We start from the raw sequence: 17,165 nt of genomic DNA, 5'->3' as shown, positions 1-17,165 counted from the left end.
AATATAAATATGTAATGTGCATGCACATTACACATTTTTACTATAACTTACCAAAACATTTGCAAACTGATATTTAGTACATGTACATTCAAATTTTGGGTCCAGGTAAATCATATTACTTACTTAAATAAACTGGCATCGCGGTGACATATATAATGAATAGAGCTAAAATACATTGGTGATAGCCTTGTTCGATCCTGCAAGGGATAATTCGTGGGATGAACAGATATGGTTGTATCCTATCAACTTTGAAAGACGGTGCTTTGTAGTTCAATGCGAAAAATGATGAACGGTCTTTTACAATCGGTTTATGTGTGAGAACTTACGTTAAACGAATTGAGTACGCGAGCTGAGGACACGTGTCCAACTGTACAGTGGACGGGTTGGGGGTTTGAAGGGGGAGGTTACCACCAGCAGCTGCTGGTGTTAACTTACACAACAGTGGGATCGGCAAAGAGATTAATCTCAATTATGATGGTGGTATCATGTCACTTTGGTTTGATTTTGAACTTGTACCGTACTAGTAGATTGAGGCGTCCGGGTGGGGTTGAGACCATAAAAAAGAGACATGTTGTTGAGCTAGAACAACGGACAGCACACTATTAGGCCCACGACCCATGGGATTCAATGTGGACTGGACAACGACAGACCACACCCTGCGAACCATTGGAGTCAAAAATGCCTGGGTTTGGTCGAAATGTCTGGATAAATCCCACGAGCTACCGAAACATTTTCGTGACCCAATTTTGTTTTTACATCTATAGCTCCAAGTATGATGGAGTTTCGCAGCACTGCAGACGGTATCCTATAGATGTTGCTCATTGAGAGTTGGTAACACTTGTTGCATGAGAAACGTGCTACTTGGGAGTCGTTGAAGTTAGCCTGAATTAAATTGAACTTTGGAAATAAGCATTAGGCCTATACCTACTTGTGTGCCAACATCAAGTATACTAATTTACTATGTATCCTTAAGATTTAGTTCCTTGGCTCAGTGTAGACTATGCCCTATACAAACAATTAAGTGGCTGTACCCCAGAAACGTACATAAATATGTAACATATTAATTATTAGATTGTGTAAGTATTAACCTATTCCATTTAGTTGGTTCCTTAATTAATGCTCGTCTATTGTTTGCACATCGGCTCACATCAGATACACAATGTCATTCTGGCAATGCAATATATACAAAGTCATAAAAAAACGTTATTGTTGTGTGTGTTTATATAGTATGTGCTATAGCAGTAGGGACTGCACGAGAGTTAACTTTAACATCCCACTGTTGACTCGTACCTCGTTGATTTTGACTGATCCATTCATAAATAACGATTCTAGTAATTGCATTCACCTTTTGTTATCCGATTATGGGAGTACTGAGGTCGTAGCCAATATCAAGCCCGTCCTTAAGAAGACATCAAAACACTGGATAAACCAATAAACCATTCTTATGAACTATCATGGTAATTACGTTTGCTATTGTTTCAAACAGACCACATCACAATCGTCCGTTTATAGTTTATAGTCATTTCTAATTATCATGCAATTATTAAGTAAAGGTGACTTGATAACAATCGCAAAGTCAATAGTACTATATGAGCAGAATAGTGACACACATACAAGGAAGCAAGACGGCCAAAGGTTACGGTTCCTTTAAGACTCGTGACTTTTACGCATATAGGCCTCATGCATATGGCATGCCGAGACTCGATCCTTATCCGTCCTGTCCGTGTGACCAGATAATTCAGTTTCCTGTCTTGGGTTCCGTCACTAATATATTTATAGACTATGTAGAGCCATCATTATATATCTAATCAAACAGTAGTACATATTCGGACATGCAGGATTATTGACTTATGACGTATACTCGGGCTATCCGATAGGGTTCTCGAAGGGTTGGTGCAGCTTAGTGTTTCACCGCCATCTTCAAAGTCATCAATATTTTGTTATTGGAACGTTTATTTTTTTTCACCGATTTCTCTACGTCACAGGTCAGCTCTGCTTTTTGCCTTCATTTTGTCCACAGGGTCAAGCTTTATTCTCTTCAGTTCACCCCGGCAATCACACCTCCCCCTCCCCTCCCCTACTCCTCTTTATCTAGTCCGGCCGCTACTGGCTAGGGAATCTTGACATTGCTCCTCCGAAACTACTTTTTGACCTCCAATCGAGTCATACATTTGCAACCGACAGCCAAGATGATACATTTTATTTGCGTTTGATGACGACTTGGCCCATAAATGAAAAGGTATAATGCCCACTGAAACTCGTTCGTTCAACGGTTATGTAAACCAGGCTAAAAATAGTAAATAGTATATAGTTTGTTTAACTTACAAGCAACTGTACTTCTTTTAAGGCAAACTCGGGAATTCCCGAAATTGCTCGACAACAATCATTTTAATATTTCTACTTACTCGAAATAGTCCAGTTAGCTTTTAATTTAACTGAACAGTTGACTGCAAAAAACTTCATCACAAGGTTCGTTCGCAAATATATATATATATATATATATATATATATATATATATATATATATATATATATATATATATATATATATATATATATATATATATATATATATATATATATATATATATATAATTAATATAAATCAATATATATATATGGCTGGCCTTGACAAATACGGTCGTTAACTCGCCAATGGCGACTAGAAGTTTGCGACTGGCGAGCAAAAAGTGCATTACGCTCGACATTTCGGCGAGTGGCTCATTCGCTCACTGCCTTTATACGATAGGCTCACTATTAACTGTGAGCCAATCAACAAAGGCCTAATGTTAAACATCACAGTAGAATTATCAAGTGCACTGTTACAAGTATGTCCTAAGGAACAGCTATGTTCACCAGCTCGAAACTAATTTGATAGGCCTACTAATCTCTCAAACTAAACGATACACGATAGGTGTGACCAAAATGGAAAACAACAAACTTAAATCAATGCGTAACGACAACTGGGTACCTTAGGTACAAATGAAAACCAGTAGGTTAACCGCAATCGTGCGATAAGGCCTACCTGACATGTCAATAAGTAAAAAAAATTGTATCCCAATTCACAAGTCAGTAATATGAGGCATAGCTTCGGCTTTTGTCGACAAACTTTCACTTCTGTTACCAAATTGTTGACTCTTATAATGGCCAGCAAGAAAAGACGAAACTTTGAATTCATCGGGTGTTGAAGAACTTGGGAGTATGGCTGATCATTGTAGTACTTTCAAGGGCGTAGGAACCGGGGGGGCTGGGGGGCGCCAGCCCCCCCAGTGAAAAATATGGGGGGGCGGAAGTATCGTTCCGCCCCCCCGCTCCGCAAGTCAGAAAACCCCTTTTTCATTTCCAAATGAGAAAAAAATCTCATTTGAAGCACCAAATTGCATCTAAGGCCAAGTGAAAATGCAAAATTCTATACAAAATAGAGTGGGTGTTGAAGTGTGCTATATTGCACCAAATTGCATCTGAGGCCACCTGGAAATGCAAAAAAAATTCCAAAGGGGAGGGGGACACCCCCTCCCCTTAGACCCCTCCCCCAGGCCGGCCATCAGTCTTCAGCCCCCCCACTTAAAAGTACCTTCCTACGCCACTGAGTACTTTGCTGCTAAATAATCAGAACAACCCAGATGGCTTGAAGGAATACAGGAGGAAATTAAAAAAGAGTGGGCTCAAGTCTCAAGTCAGTGGCAAAAATATTCCATTTGGTCCCCTATCACACCTTGAAATCCAGGAAGGTGCAACTATCCTCTGTCGTCTGAATTATAAAAGTAATGGTGGTTCTGCCAGTGAGTTCTGCAGCTGGTAATTACATTACTCGAAATGAACAACAGAAAGTTATTGGATTAATTTTTAGTCCCAAAAAATTGATAATTCTCGAGACCTGACCAGTGAAAGCTGCAAGTCGGACACTCAGTAATCATCGATAATAATAATAATTGTCAGTACCAATCGTTATCTTAACTTGTTAACGACACTAACACATACACTGATACAGTATTCTGATGTCATGTCCAGTGAAAGTTACAGATGGTCAGCCATGCCATTGCTTATTTTTGTGGTCACTTTTACAAACCAAGTCATAAACAATGTTTATATATATATATATATATATATATATATATATATATATATATATATATATATATATATATATATATATATATATATGTATATATATGTGTGTGTGTATGTATATATATATATGTATATATTATAAGCATATTTTATATAACAGACATTTGTATTATAATAGACATATATTATAGTAGGCATATGTAATAGGCATATATAATATAATATAGGCACATAAAATATAATAGGCATATATTCGATATTCATGTCAGTGACGTGCGCATGAGCACACGCAACTAGCAATTGAGTTGAGGGGACCAATATGTTGCAAGCACAGCGAATCTTGCACGCAAATCCTTTAGGTAGTGTTTTTGCTTCCTCACTTGTCCTCAGCCAATGACAGTCATCAATACACTAACAATGTGTATTTAGTAATGGTGAGAAAGTTGCGTTGCTTGAAAGAATATGGAAGTTCGAATCATCTGGTAAAATGTGCATGCATGCAACTCCTACATATTGCGGTTGCGAGGTATTGGTATTTGAAATTGTCTGTTTTTGAATGCTTCAATTTTCCTCAATTTTCTGTATGCCATATATAATTCCCAGGGCCAGGGGCTTTGTTTCCTGATTTCTGCTTATTGGGCTTGATGTGTGGCTTTTCTGCGATATGATGAACTGAAACATTTAACATCAAATAATAAATAGGAAATGAAAACGTTTCATGATTTCTTTGCATTACTTTATAACATCGTTCCTTTAGCTCACAAATTCTCAGATATCAGTGACGTACCTAGAATAGTTGGTACCCAGGCGGATCCTTCCTTTGTTTGCCTGTGCAAACAAAGCAGGGGTCTAAGGGAAGGGCGTTCCCCCTCCCCTTTGAGAAATATTTGTTTATGTAAGGTGGCTTAGATGCAAAATGGTGCTATCTTTGCCAAAGCTTTGATCTGATTTTATGTCAGGAATTCTCATTCTTAAGTGAATGTTTCTGATTTTTTCTGTTTTTGGTTCAATATTCATTTTGGAGGCTGTGGCATGGCACCCACTGACTGGTATCCGGGACGAACCGCACCCCCCCCCCCCGCTTCGTACGCCACTGCGTGATGTTATACTTACGGACGTATCATTATTTTGAAACAGCATCTAAGCATATTTCATACATGATTGTCCAAAATGCATAAATCTTGTGTTAATTAAGCCTTGCCATCAAAAACTATTTACATATTTATATATTTATTACCTTTCACACTAAATTGACATGTGATCTGTAAAGAATAACATGTGAAGGGTTCTAAATGACTCAAAGAGACATGTGATATGTATAGAATAACACTGGAAAGGTTATAAATGACTGGAAGAGACATGTGATCTATATTAAATAACATGTGAACGGGTCTAAATGACTCAAAAAGACATGTGATCTATATAAAATAACATGTGAAGGGTTATAAATGACTAAATGAAATATGTGATCTGTGTAGAATAACATGGGAAGGGTTATGAATGACTAAATGAGATATGTGATCTGTATAGAATAACATGGGAAGGGTTATAAATGACTCAAAGAGACATGTGATCAGTATAGAATAACATGGGAAGGGTTATAAAAGACTGAAATTTAGTGACATGTGATCAGTATAAAATAACATGGGAAGGGTTATAAAAGACTGAAAGTGACATGTTGTCTGTAAAGAATAACATGTGAACGGTTCTAAATGACTCAAAGAGACATGTGATCTGTATAGAATAACATGTGAAGGGTTATAAATGAATGAAAGAGACATGTGATCAGTATAAAATAACATGGGAAGGGTTATAAAAGACTGAAAGTGACATGTTGTCTATAAAGAATAACATGGGAAGGGTTCTAAATGACTCAAACAGACATGTGATCTGTATAGAATAACATGAGAAGGGTTATAAAAGACTGAAATTTAGTGACATGTGATCAGTATAGAATGACATGGGAAGTGTTATAAATGACTGAAAGAATCATGTGATCTGTATAGAATAACATGTGAAGGGTTCTAAATGACTCAAAGAGACATGTGATCTGAATAGAATTACATGTATGTAGGTATTGTTTGTATGTATTTTAGATCCTCCTGCGCAAGCAGGAACTCGTGTAGAAGCCTCATTGGCTTATCAAATCCACAAGCTGACCGAGGTCAGTCTCTCAGATTCATATTTAACGTCCATGATTATGAATTGTCAATTTTCAACAACTCTGTAACTGGACGACATACATTACTCTTGGAGTATCTCGAACTGGGGAGGGTTATGTGAACATGACTCGAACATTTGAAGGGTTCTAAATGACTGAAAAAGATATGTGATCTGTATAAAATAACATATGGAGAGTTATAACTGACTGAAATTGACATGTGATCTGTATAGAATAAAATATAAGGGTTATAAATGATTGAAATCAATATTACATTAGACACTTACGGTTCTGGAAAAGAACTATATATTACTGCGATAGATGTGTGAAAGCTATAAGTTTAGCGAACAGTTGAATCACTATACAATAGACATGGTAACGGACTTAGTAGCGATTTCATTTACCGCATTAGGCAGGCAAAGGCCAAAATCAGCGTGCCTCAACAAATGTACGAATGATTGAAAAAGAATGATTTTCACAGTGTAATATGAAGACCATACCTACTGGCCTTGATCTGGATTTAAAAGATCGATAGAAGGATTTAAAGGCTGCGGTGTTTGCGGGCTAGGCAATGAGTAGCTAAGGGCAGAAGGAAGGGGGGGGGGGTCGAGATGGTGAAAGTGGAATGAAACAGTTCACAGGTTACGCCTACTTTTCTTAAATCGCAGAGTTCAATACGTCTCTTTCCTGAAGTTGTCTTCAGCTTGATTTCATTTGGAATTCTCGTAAACCGCGTTTGATCGAAAGTCATTTCCAAATACGCCATCTCCTGGTTCTTCTTTTCCCCTTCTGCCACCATAATCATCATAGCTCTCATAAGCTACATTGAAGATGTTTCCTCCATCGTCGCCCATCTTGTCTATTGTATCTGGTAGTTTAAACTCATTTCTACTCATTGATTCATCTTCTGACGTCTTCTCGTAATCATGTTGATTTTTTCTGTTTCCTTCAGAATCTCTCTTAGCTTCACCATTCCGATCTTCATCAGCATCGCTATATCTTTCATACAAATCATTTGTAACAAATCCTTCACTTCCTGAATCTTCAATCGATTGTATAATCTCGCCTTCAGTCTTCCAGTAGTTTTCGAGTATTTCTGGCTTGGGTTCAGTCTCGAGCTTTCCAATTTGGCAAGATGAGACTAGTTTGTTGTTCATTGTGACTTTGTCGATGCTAACAGCAGTGGCGTCTGCCGTTAAACTTAGTTTCTTAGATATCTGAAGGGCAGTGTACCCATCGCTGGGTTCGTAACCGTCATTATGGTGTACGTGTAGACTAACGTCGCCAACATTGGGTCCGACTTCCTCCGATGTTTTGTACAGTTTCCTGAAAAAGACGAAATTGTTACATACTATGGTATTCTATATATACATTTAGCAAGTATTTGAAAATTGATAATTAAACGATACAAACCTGTTCTTTGCTTCGTTCATGCAGTAAATAAGAAGACAGAGTAAGCCCAACAGGATCAGCAGACCAATAGGAACCAGGACGATGACTGTTTAAATAATAAAAAGGAAGATTTGTAGTTAGCTCATACTTAAGATCTGCAATCTTATACTTGTGCAAGAACTTGATCAAATATCTTCTATGCCATCGAGACTAAGCGAAAGGAATTCCAACAGGGGTAAAGAAGTCGTAAAAGTCTTTAGACTTTCTTCATAAATAGCAGTGGCGGCAACAAGAATTCTAGCCTAGTGCATGGCGAGGGCAAGTGAGAGCAAGCAAAAAGTGGTCATGATGTAGATGAAGCCGAATCAGATGTACACGGGTGTGGAATACCCCCTCCTCCACCCCCTCCTCCAAAAATAATTAACGTCAATAGTGCATATTTATAAATTAGGTCAATAAATATATTTTGTATGGAAATGAAAAGTGGGGAAGGAGTGTACATCCCTCTCAACTCTTGAATATTGACCAATGCTCCGACGCTGGATCAGTGAAGCAAAATCTTATTTTATTAAAACCATTTGCCGTTGTGACAAAGTTTAATGTTACATAACTCATCTCATTGCCAATATTTCTGGAAATTACAACTAAAATGACGCTTTCCGGATCTCCTTTCTCCCCTAACCCTCCCAAAGATTTTCTGACCACCGCCGGCATACCGTAGATAGCTAGGAAATCTACTTGAAATAATACGTGTAACGTACTACTTGTACATGTTCGAGTTGGGCGCAACATTGTTGCTTTTGTTCCTTTTCGTTGAATGTTAGCGCGATGTTGGTTTATCCCCGCACAGAATGACGAACTCAGCATTGCACAATATTCATTACAAATACTTTACTTGTGTACCCGGACAGTTAGTGTGACTAATATGCCTATACAAACAATATGTCCAGAAGATTAATACGACAATCAGTTACAGAAATTAACTATTGAATTTTATATTATTTCTCTTTGTATGCCTTAAGCGTGCACATGTGCAGCTGTTGTGTGTACTTTGTGTGTACTTTGGTTACACGTATCATGAATGGAGTGAGCGCATACCCAATAACAGCCTAATAGGTGACTATGAACACCTGGTCTGGTGTATTTCAATTTGCTCTCAATATCCAACACTGTTGATGTTTACCTAAATTGAGATCACCAGGAGGTGGAAGGTGAAAGGTCACTGAAGCTAATGAGACGGTCTCGAAAGGTGGTAAAGAACTGGCTTCTTTGTCAGTTCTGCTATCATTTGTTTTATCTGTCTTTGGGACGGATGTTAGTATGACCTGTTGTGTACTTGGTAGGCTTGACGTAGCCACCACGTCACTGGTTGTCACTGCTGCAGTGTTGGTTCTCCATTGTGTTGTAGTGGCAAAGGCTGTAATTAATATGAACACAGATGTTTTACTTCACATTATAGTTTGTTTGTGTCAATTTCTAATAAGATATTAGATATTAAGGTAACACCGTAGAGCGTGCTAAGTTTCCTTTTATTTTTAAGTTTAAAAATTGCATCGGTAAAGGTTGTCTTTACATCTGCAATGAAGCAATTTATAAGATTAGCAGCATGGTCTTAAAAGTCAATAGCAGTGGTGAGGCGTAATCTTCCATTGAAACATTCGTATTCAAATAGTAGAGAAAAAAAGTAGTAAACAAATGATTTAATGTACCTGGAATAGAGAAATAATCTGCACTAAACCCTTTATTTTTGCCTGTAGAGTCTGTAGTAAGTTTCAGGAAGAACATGTTTCCTGATGATATGTATGTAGTGGATTCGAGGTCTTGAAGGGATTCTTCACAGAGCCTGGAGACAAAAGGAGCCGTTTCATCTCCTCCATCCCACATCTGAAATATTCATTTTGAAGAATTGTTGTTAAAAACTCTTCGTGAATTGTTACCAAATAATTTCCGTGACTTGTGAAATCACCATAGAATACGGCTACGTACAGTATCAACAAAACTTTACAGGGTTACCTCACAGCCTTTGTGACTTCGAGTCGCTAAAATGAATATGTACTCTCAATTAATGTTCAACGTGGAGATTTACATTTTTTAATGAGTTGATGGAGCTAAGAGTAAATAATATTCAGCGCTTATAATCACAACATTTATCAAACGCTGAATAGTCACCCAAGGTCGATCGTGTTCTTCACGCAACGCTTCTGTAAACTTAATGATTAGCATACAGGCACGTGATTACTGCTGAGAGTATTGATAAACGTTATTACCTCTAAATAATCTTTGCAGATATTAAAAAGGCCCTTGTCCAGTTGAAAGTCGGTAAAGGTGAGATTTATTCTGAAGTCTTCATGCACCTTTATCGTCCACGTGCATTTTAAATTGTTTCTGTAATCCTTTTCAGGATATCCAGGAGAGGTGATGGTTCCAGACTCATCTTCTAATGTAGGATTTGTGCAATCTGTTTATTACAAACAACACAATATTTCTCCTGACTGCTTGTGAAGGTAAACATACCATATTATGACCTGTCACTTTAAGACAGAGAAAACAAGCTAAGATGTACAAAGCACATCATGCATATTTATTATAAATACAATTATGAAAATTTCAAATACTATTATTTTAAAACGAACATTCCCACACAACTTCAGCATTTGTTCCCAATGATCAATTCGCTTCCATTGTATGCCTGCACACATTCACCATTTTTTAGAGCAAATTGAGGTTTTGCAAATTACGATCACTTGATTTCAACGCCAGAGGCCGACGAGGAGGAGGTTACTTTAGGCTGCAGTCCCGGGTCCGCGGTCTGTTAAAGGAGGGCCTGCCAAATATGGCATAATAAAGAATGTATTTTCATACGTCCAAAAATGAAACCTGAATTTATGAAGACTTCAAAGGCTGGTCTGGTTGGCATAATTGTCCCCGGGAATGACCTGGCTCTTGATTACCCTGTCCAAGGTCTGCAAATGTTTCCTACTCGGAGTTTTGTGTATAACCCGGTTGACTCAAGTTGCAATCATGGAACCTAAAAGGGGATCTGGTACTGGTATGTTTTCATTCATCTCACAGTTTGCTTCTCGACTATTTGGGGGATAATAATTTCCACAATATACACTATCCTTTCCTCTTGCTTTGTCGTAGCTATTCCACTAGTTGTAACAATGTTGACTTCTTTGCACGTCTTTTATATAAGGAAAATTCGATACTGCGACGTTGACGTGGCTATGTTACATACCCTCAATATATGCAAAGTGCTTCAATTAAATTATCACAACATAGTACTAGTTATTGTAACGTATTGTCATTTTAACTTATTTTAAGTTTTATTTATAGAAGTAAATGCCTTACCCTGTGTCAGCGAGGACATAAACAGAGAGCTCAAAACAAGGACTTGTGTGAAACGTATCATCTTCTTCAATCAAAACAGGCACTACGTTTATAACCTTTCTGAAGAAATGGCGTCATAAGCCTTTTAACTCTAGGACTACATGATGTTATTTTAAGGAACACATATAAGGTTACGTGTAGACCTTGATCCGGGAAGTTTGCTATCTTTGGTTGTTTACTGATTAAGAGCCACAAGTGATCTTCCAATTCCAACAGCAAATAACGGTGAAATCAAACAACATACTGTTCACTGTAATAACTCCAGCAATGGTATAATCACGGTCCGATGGGAAATAAACAAAAAGTACAGAGAAATTGACTATTAACTACTACGATCCAATAAATGCCTTGTTTACTCTTTTAATAATTTGTTTATATTTTCCCTAGCATACATGGTTCGCATTTTTACAAATGGTATAAAGCGCAGTAACAACAATAAAAGCACTAGATTACTTTAAAATATCTCTCATTCACGTTCCTCATGTTTTCTTATGACTAAATTCATTGATGACTGGTGATATTTCTCCACCTGAAACCAAATGACGTCGGCTTGTTTACTATTTGTACAATTTTTTCTGAATGGTGTGGTGACTGACACGATGCATTACAGGAAGTTCAGAATCGTCGATGAACCTTGACATAGATCGTTACCTTAGCATATGGAACTCTTTCGTCATTCTGTATTTGTATACAAATCGTCTTTCATTTTGAAGAGTTCACGACATATTTCAACTGTTCCCCTGCCCTCCTCCGCCCCTATATGTATCAACTGCACCCCTGCTCTACCCCTACATATGTAAAACCGAAGACGTTAACACAGTTGCGATCGTGCCAAAATAGCAAATGACAAAATTGATTATATGCAAAATTGGTTGTAGTAACGAACAATTAACGTACTTGATTATATGTAAGGATGGTTGTAGTAAATATCAATTCACGTACTACATTATATGTAAGAATGGTTGTGGTCAATAACAATTAATTCACTAGATTATATGTAAGAATGGTTATAGGAAATACAAACGTACTACATTATATGCAAGAATGGTTGTAGTAACGAACAATTAACGTACTTGATTATATGTAAGAATGGTTGTAGTAACGAATAACTAATGTACTACATTATATGCAAAATTGGTTGTAGTAACGAACAATTAACATACTTGATTATATGTAAGAATGGTTGTAGTACGAACAATTAACGTACTTCATTATATGTAAGAAGGGAGGGCGTTGTGGTCAAGTGGTTAAGGCAGTGGACTTGTGATCTAAGGATTACAGGTTCGAGCCCTGGCCAGATCATTGCGTTGTGTCCTTTGGCAAGGCGCTTTATCTCCATTGCCTCTCTTCACCCAGGTGTATAAATGGGGACCTGCGAGGTAACTTGTAAATATAGTTGCGTGCGCCGGTTTGTGGCTGCACCCTATGGGAAGTCCCCCGGGGGACACGTGGTTGTGGTGCACTGTGGTGCCCCAGGAGAGATTGATTGAATTGTGCACACTTTGGTGTGTGGGTGTGACAAGTTACCAATGACCAGGGGTTAAGTTGTAAAGTCATGTGAGGAGGCATTAGCCTCATACAAGACTGTAAACCTTCAACTTTAACTTTAAGAATGGTTGTATAGTACGAACAATTAACGTATTTGATTATATGTAAGAATGGTTGTAGTGAGTAACAATTAACGTACTTCATTATATGTATGAATGGTTGTAGTAACAAACAATTAACATACAATTGATTATATGTAAGAATGGTTGTAGAAAAAAAAACAATTAACGTACTACTTTATATGTATGAATGGTTGTAGTGAGTAACAATTAACGTACTACATTATATGTATGAATGGTTGTAGTAACAAACAATTAACATACAATTGATTATATGTAAGAATGGTTGTAGAAAAAAAAAACAATTAACGTACTTTATTATATGTATGAATGGTTGTAGTAAATAACAATTAACGTACTACATTATATGTATGAATTGTTGTATTAACGAACAATTAACGTACTTGATTGTATGTGAGAATGGTTGTAGTTAATATGAATTAACGTTAGGTGCTACTAAGTATAACTATAATATATGCTTAGTCATCTTAAACTTTCTTGTAATTCTCGTAAACCAGGTTTGATCGAAAGCCATCTCCTGGTTCTTCTTTTCCCCTTCTGCCACCATAATCATCATAGCTCTCATAAGCTACATTAAAGATGTTTCCTTCATCGTCGCCCATCTTGTCTATTGTATCTGGTAGCTTAAACTCATTTCTACTCATTGATTCATCTTCTGACGTCATATCGTAATCATGTTGAATTTTTCTGTTTCTTTCAGTATCTCTCTTAGCTTCACCATTTCGATCTTCATCAACATCATCGCTATATCTTTCATACAAATCATTTGTAACAAATCCTTCACTTCCAGAATCTTTAATCGATTGCAAAATCTCGCCGCCAGTCTTCTCGTAGTTTTCGAGTATTTCTGGCTTGGATTCAGTCTCGAGTTTTTTAGTTTGGAAAGTTGAGACATTATTTCTCTCAGCTTCACCATTCCGAGCTTCATTATCGTCGCTATAACCTCCATACAAATCATTTGTAACAAATCCTTCACTTCCAGAATCTTCAATCGATTGTATAATCTCGCCTTCAGTCTTCCAGTAGTTTTCGAGTATTTCTGGCTTGGGTTCAGTCTCGAGCTTTCCAATTTGGAAAGATGAGACTAGTTTGTTGTTCATTGTGACTTTGTCACTGCTAACAGCAGTGGCATCTGCCGTTAAACTTAGTTTCTTGGATATCTGAAGGGCAGTGTATCCATCGCTGGGTGCGAAACCATCATTATGGTGTACGTGAAGATCAACGTCGCCTCCACTGGGTCCGACTTCCTCCGATGTTAGTTTCCTGGAAAAGATGAAGTTGTAACATAATAAGAGATTCAATATAAAAATAGTCAACTTTACCGAACCCTCCTAAATCATAATTGATATTTTGAAAATACTAACCTTTTATTTCTTTTGCAAACGCAGTAAATACAAAGAATGCAAAGTAAGCCCAAGATGGTCAGCATACCAACAGATACTAGGAGAATGGCTGTGTAAAGAATGAAATGAATACGTTTTTATACCCTAGTTCAGACCAATCAAACAGCTATCAAATAGCTGTACATATATAGAAATGTATTTTGGCCTGTCATCAGTTTATATGAGATAAGGCTCGATTCTCGTATTTGGAGCAAAGGTTTCCTTTTGGCCAATCGGCCGGATACAGTGTTTGCCATTTAGTTTCCTCAAACAGATTAAATTTTCAGTTCAGTTTAAACTTGACCGACCAATCCTTTCATATTTACATATAATTCTAATGAAGGAATAGTTATCGAATTACTAACAGCTAAATCCAATATTGTGTCTCCTACATGTAATATTAATATTTTCATTGCCAAAGCTTTGGATGTTTTAGCGAGATCTTTGGTGGACTTGAGTAGCAGAAATTTCATTTTCAGGTTCCTGTGCCAAGCCGGTAAGCAGGCTATTCTGTATAGTTACAAATTGCTTTGTACCTAACATGAAATCATCAGGGGGTGGGAGGTCAAAGGTCACTGAAGCAAATGAGATGGTCACCAAAGGTGTTAAAGAAGTGATTTCGCTTTCCGTTCTGTCTTTCGTGTTATCTGTTTGTGGTACAGATGTTGGTGCGACCTGTTTCGTAGTTGGCAAGCGTGACGTAGACACCACGTCACTGGTTGTCACAGCTACCATGGAGGCTACATCTGAAGATGGAGGGAATGTGCCCAATTTTGACTTCGTGGTAAAGGCTGTATTTAATACAAAAATAGATGTTACTTTTCGTTGAATAATTTGTTAGTTTTGTGTCAAATTCAAATATTATTTTAACATTACATATTTCAGAGAAATATGTTACACAATTTTTGCGTTCATCATGATAGCTTTTAGACTTTGCAGCAGTTTATAACTATATAGTGTAATTTGGTATAGCCTATAACTGGAAGTGTAAAGTCCAATTTGCGATAAAACTGTCTCCATGTAACAGTCGTTAGCAATAATATCTCTGGTAGAATTAATTCAGTGAGGAAAAACATCGTATCTATACTTGTACTATCTGCCGTTGATACGGATGTTGGTATGACCTGCTTCGAAGTTGGTAAACGTGACGTAGACACCACGTCACTGGTTGTCACTGCTATAGTGGAAGTTACATCTGAAGATGAACTGGGTGTGGTCAATACATCTGTAGTGGAAAAAGCTGTTATATAATATTTTTTGTTATATAATATATAATATCGATAATATGAGCTTCTTTGTTCCACTAAAGCAATGTTTCATAGGGGCCATGGGTCATGATTAGTACTTAGAAGTATTATGTACTTGGAACAAATTAATTTGATTTAACGAGAAGAGAATTCAAGTACTAATGAGTGATGCCGTGATACCTGCAATAGAGATATAATCTGCACTAAACCCTTTATTTCTGCCTATAAAGTCTGTAGTAATCAGCACTAAGAGCTATATAAATAAACTGCAAGTTTCCTTCTTTTTCTGTGTTTTTCTCTTGAACCGAAGGTCTTGATACCGATTACGATTACTCGATTTTACTGCTAACAAATAGTTCCTACTAAGATGGTAGTCTACATAATAAAACTAGTTTTTACGTTCCATGACATATTTATATATAATTGCACTACCGCAACGTACAAGGGAATATTTTCACATATCCCCGTATCCGTGTAACTTGCACTAAATTATTTAAAATTTCATTTAAACTTTACCGAAGGAATTGTCTTACCTTTTCCCTGAGAGAACATCAAAAGAGACATGAAAAGAAGGGCTCGTGTCAAAAGTTCCATCTTGCAATGAGAAGGTCAATAACTATAATGGTCAATGGTGGAGACAGTATATTTTAAGAGCTCTATTCGTTGTAATTAGCAGTATATTTTAAGAGCTCTATTCGCTGTAATTAGCAGTATATTTTAAGAGCTCTATTCGCTGTAATTAGTGAGTGGATACGTTTCATATAACAGTTTGCTTCCGTGTAAACCTTTGATCCAGGAAGCGTTTTAGGTTCTCTTTGGTTGTTGTTTACTATTACGAGTCACGAGTCGATGTTTCTAGTCTTATACCAATATGAGGATATCAACATCACACTAAAATAAGTTCAGTCACGTGTAATTCCAAACTAAAGAGAACGTATTGACCAGTACGAGGTTCAAGCCAGTGTTGTAATTTTTCAAGCTGTGAGGGATGTAATTTGGCTGTATTTTATTTAAATATTTATTAATTTTTTTGGTTGTGTGTGATTATGTAGTTTATGCCAAGTCATCCTTTATCTATAATTAGATTCAAGGATGAACTCAGGCACTAAGTTTATATGTTGTAGCCGGTTTGAATACACTGTTATCAGTCCATGGTAGAGTCATATTAAACATTTATATTATTAATAAATGACCCCTTATCAAAGCCGAGGTTCATCAATTAAATTGACTGGACAATACACTCTAATACACAGACTGTTAGGTCCTCAAGTGCAACACAAAATTCAATGGCAAAACATAAACGTAGGCTAGACTTTTAGCTCTCAATTGACATGTTTACAATGTGGTTCAATTTTTATGGACTGTGTTGTTGATATGAAGTTCAAAGAACACATTTCGGTCGATTTATTAGAATTTATAAAAGAAACTGGATGAATAGTACATTAAGCCCTGCACTGGGGGCTGACGTCATCAACAATTTAGCCTCAATGAAGAGATTTGACAAGTTATACAATTAAATATCTTGAAAATTGGCATAGCTACAACAAAATTACCAGGGTTATAACATTTTAAGAAAAATGCTTAGGGTTTAGGGTTTCCCTAGTGGACTATCACTTTTGAAATTGATGAGTTTTGAGTGTTTATTACAACTTCGCGCGAACTTAATCTTATATATGTTTAACAGTGGAGAACGATGAGCGCTGTGACGTCATCGCGGTACTTCGTTTCGGGCTGCAGGGGCGATATCATTACCAAGCTACATTGTAGCGAGGAAAGTTCAAATTTATGAAAGTAAATTAGCGAATTAGATGGAAATTTCTCGATGAAGTTGCAAGTGGGCAATCTTTTGAAGTTAAAACGTTCAAAAATTCCCTAACTCGCTTTTCTTCCTAAT

General features: G+C 37.0%; 2 protein-coding genes across 3 annotated transcripts; both read right to left on the bottom strand.

Annotated features, from left to right (window-relative positions):
- Positions 1-6,375: 6,375 nt before the first annotated feature.
- Positions 6,376-11,329, bottom strand: LOC139973874 (uncharacterized). 2 transcript variants are annotated; one of them, XM_071980756.1, is made up of 6 exons: positions 10,976-11,329; positions 9,892-10,082; positions 9,334-9,508; positions 8,808-9,041; positions 7,646-7,730; positions 6,376-7,558 (listed from the first exon to the last, which is right to left on the bottom strand). In XM_071980756.1, the coding sequence occupies exons 1-6, from the start codon at positions 11,034-11,036 to the stop codon at positions 6,943-6,945; spliced, it is 1,362 nt and encodes a 453-aa protein (XP_071836857.1). In that variant the 5' UTR covers positions 11,037-11,329; the 3' UTR covers positions 6,376-6,942. The 2 variants fall into 2 exon arrangements, with proteins under 2 accessions (XP_071836857.1, XP_071836858.1); XM_071980757.1 differs by lacking the exon at positions 9,892-10,082 and having other exon boundaries at positions 10,976-11,317.
- Positions 11,330-12,656: 1,327 nt separating this feature from the next.
- Positions 12,657-16,169, bottom strand: LOC139973875 (uncharacterized). Its single transcript, XM_071980758.1, has 5 exons — positions 15,805-16,169; positions 15,112-15,249; positions 14,561-14,815; positions 14,007-14,094; positions 12,657-13,905 (listed from the first exon to the last, which is right to left on the bottom strand). The coding sequence occupies exons 1-5, from the start codon at positions 15,863-15,865 to the stop codon at positions 13,110-13,112; spliced, it is 1,338 nt and encodes a 445-aa protein (XP_071836859.1). The 5' UTR covers positions 15,866-16,169; the 3' UTR covers positions 12,657-13,109.
- Between the last annotated feature and the right edge of the window lie 996 nt (positions 16,170-17,165).

This window comes from Apostichopus japonicus, chromosome 9 (assembly GCF_037975245.1).
Source record: "Apostichopus japonicus isolate 1M-3 chromosome 9, ASM3797524v1, whole genome shotgun sequence".
Lineage (NCBI taxonomy): Eukaryota > Metazoa > Echinodermata > Holothuroidea > Aspidochirotida > Stichopodidae > Apostichopus > Apostichopus japonicus.
This window is presented reverse-complemented; position numbering and strand designations above follow the sequence as displayed.

Excerpts from the sequence above, each read along its gene's own strand:
- LOC139973875 (XM_071980758.1), bottom strand. The coding sequence starts at position 15,865 with ATGGAACTTTTGACACGAGCCCTTCTTTTCATGTCTCTTTTGATGTTC. Across the intron at positions 15,250-15,804 it reads GATGTTCTCTCAGGGAAAAG|ATGTATTGACCACACCCAGT; the intron begins GTAAGACAATTC and ends TTTCCACTACAG. Across the intron at positions 14,095-14,560 it reads CCCTGATGATTTCATGTTAG|CCATTCTCCTAGTATCTGTT; the intron begins GTACAAAGCAAT and ends TTCTTTACACAG.
- LOC139973874 (XM_071980756.1), bottom strand. The coding sequence starts at position 11,036 with ATGATACGTTTCACACAAGTCCTTGTTTTGAGCTCTCTGTTTATGTCC. Across the intron at positions 9,042-9,333 it reads AGATTATTTCTCTATTCCAG|CCTTTGCCACTACAACACAA; the intron begins GTACATTAAATC and ends TATTAATTACAG. Across the intron at positions 7,731-8,807 it reads TCCTGGTGATCTCAATTTAG|TCATCGTCCTGGTTCCTATT; the intron begins GTAAACATCAAC and ends TTATTTAAACAG.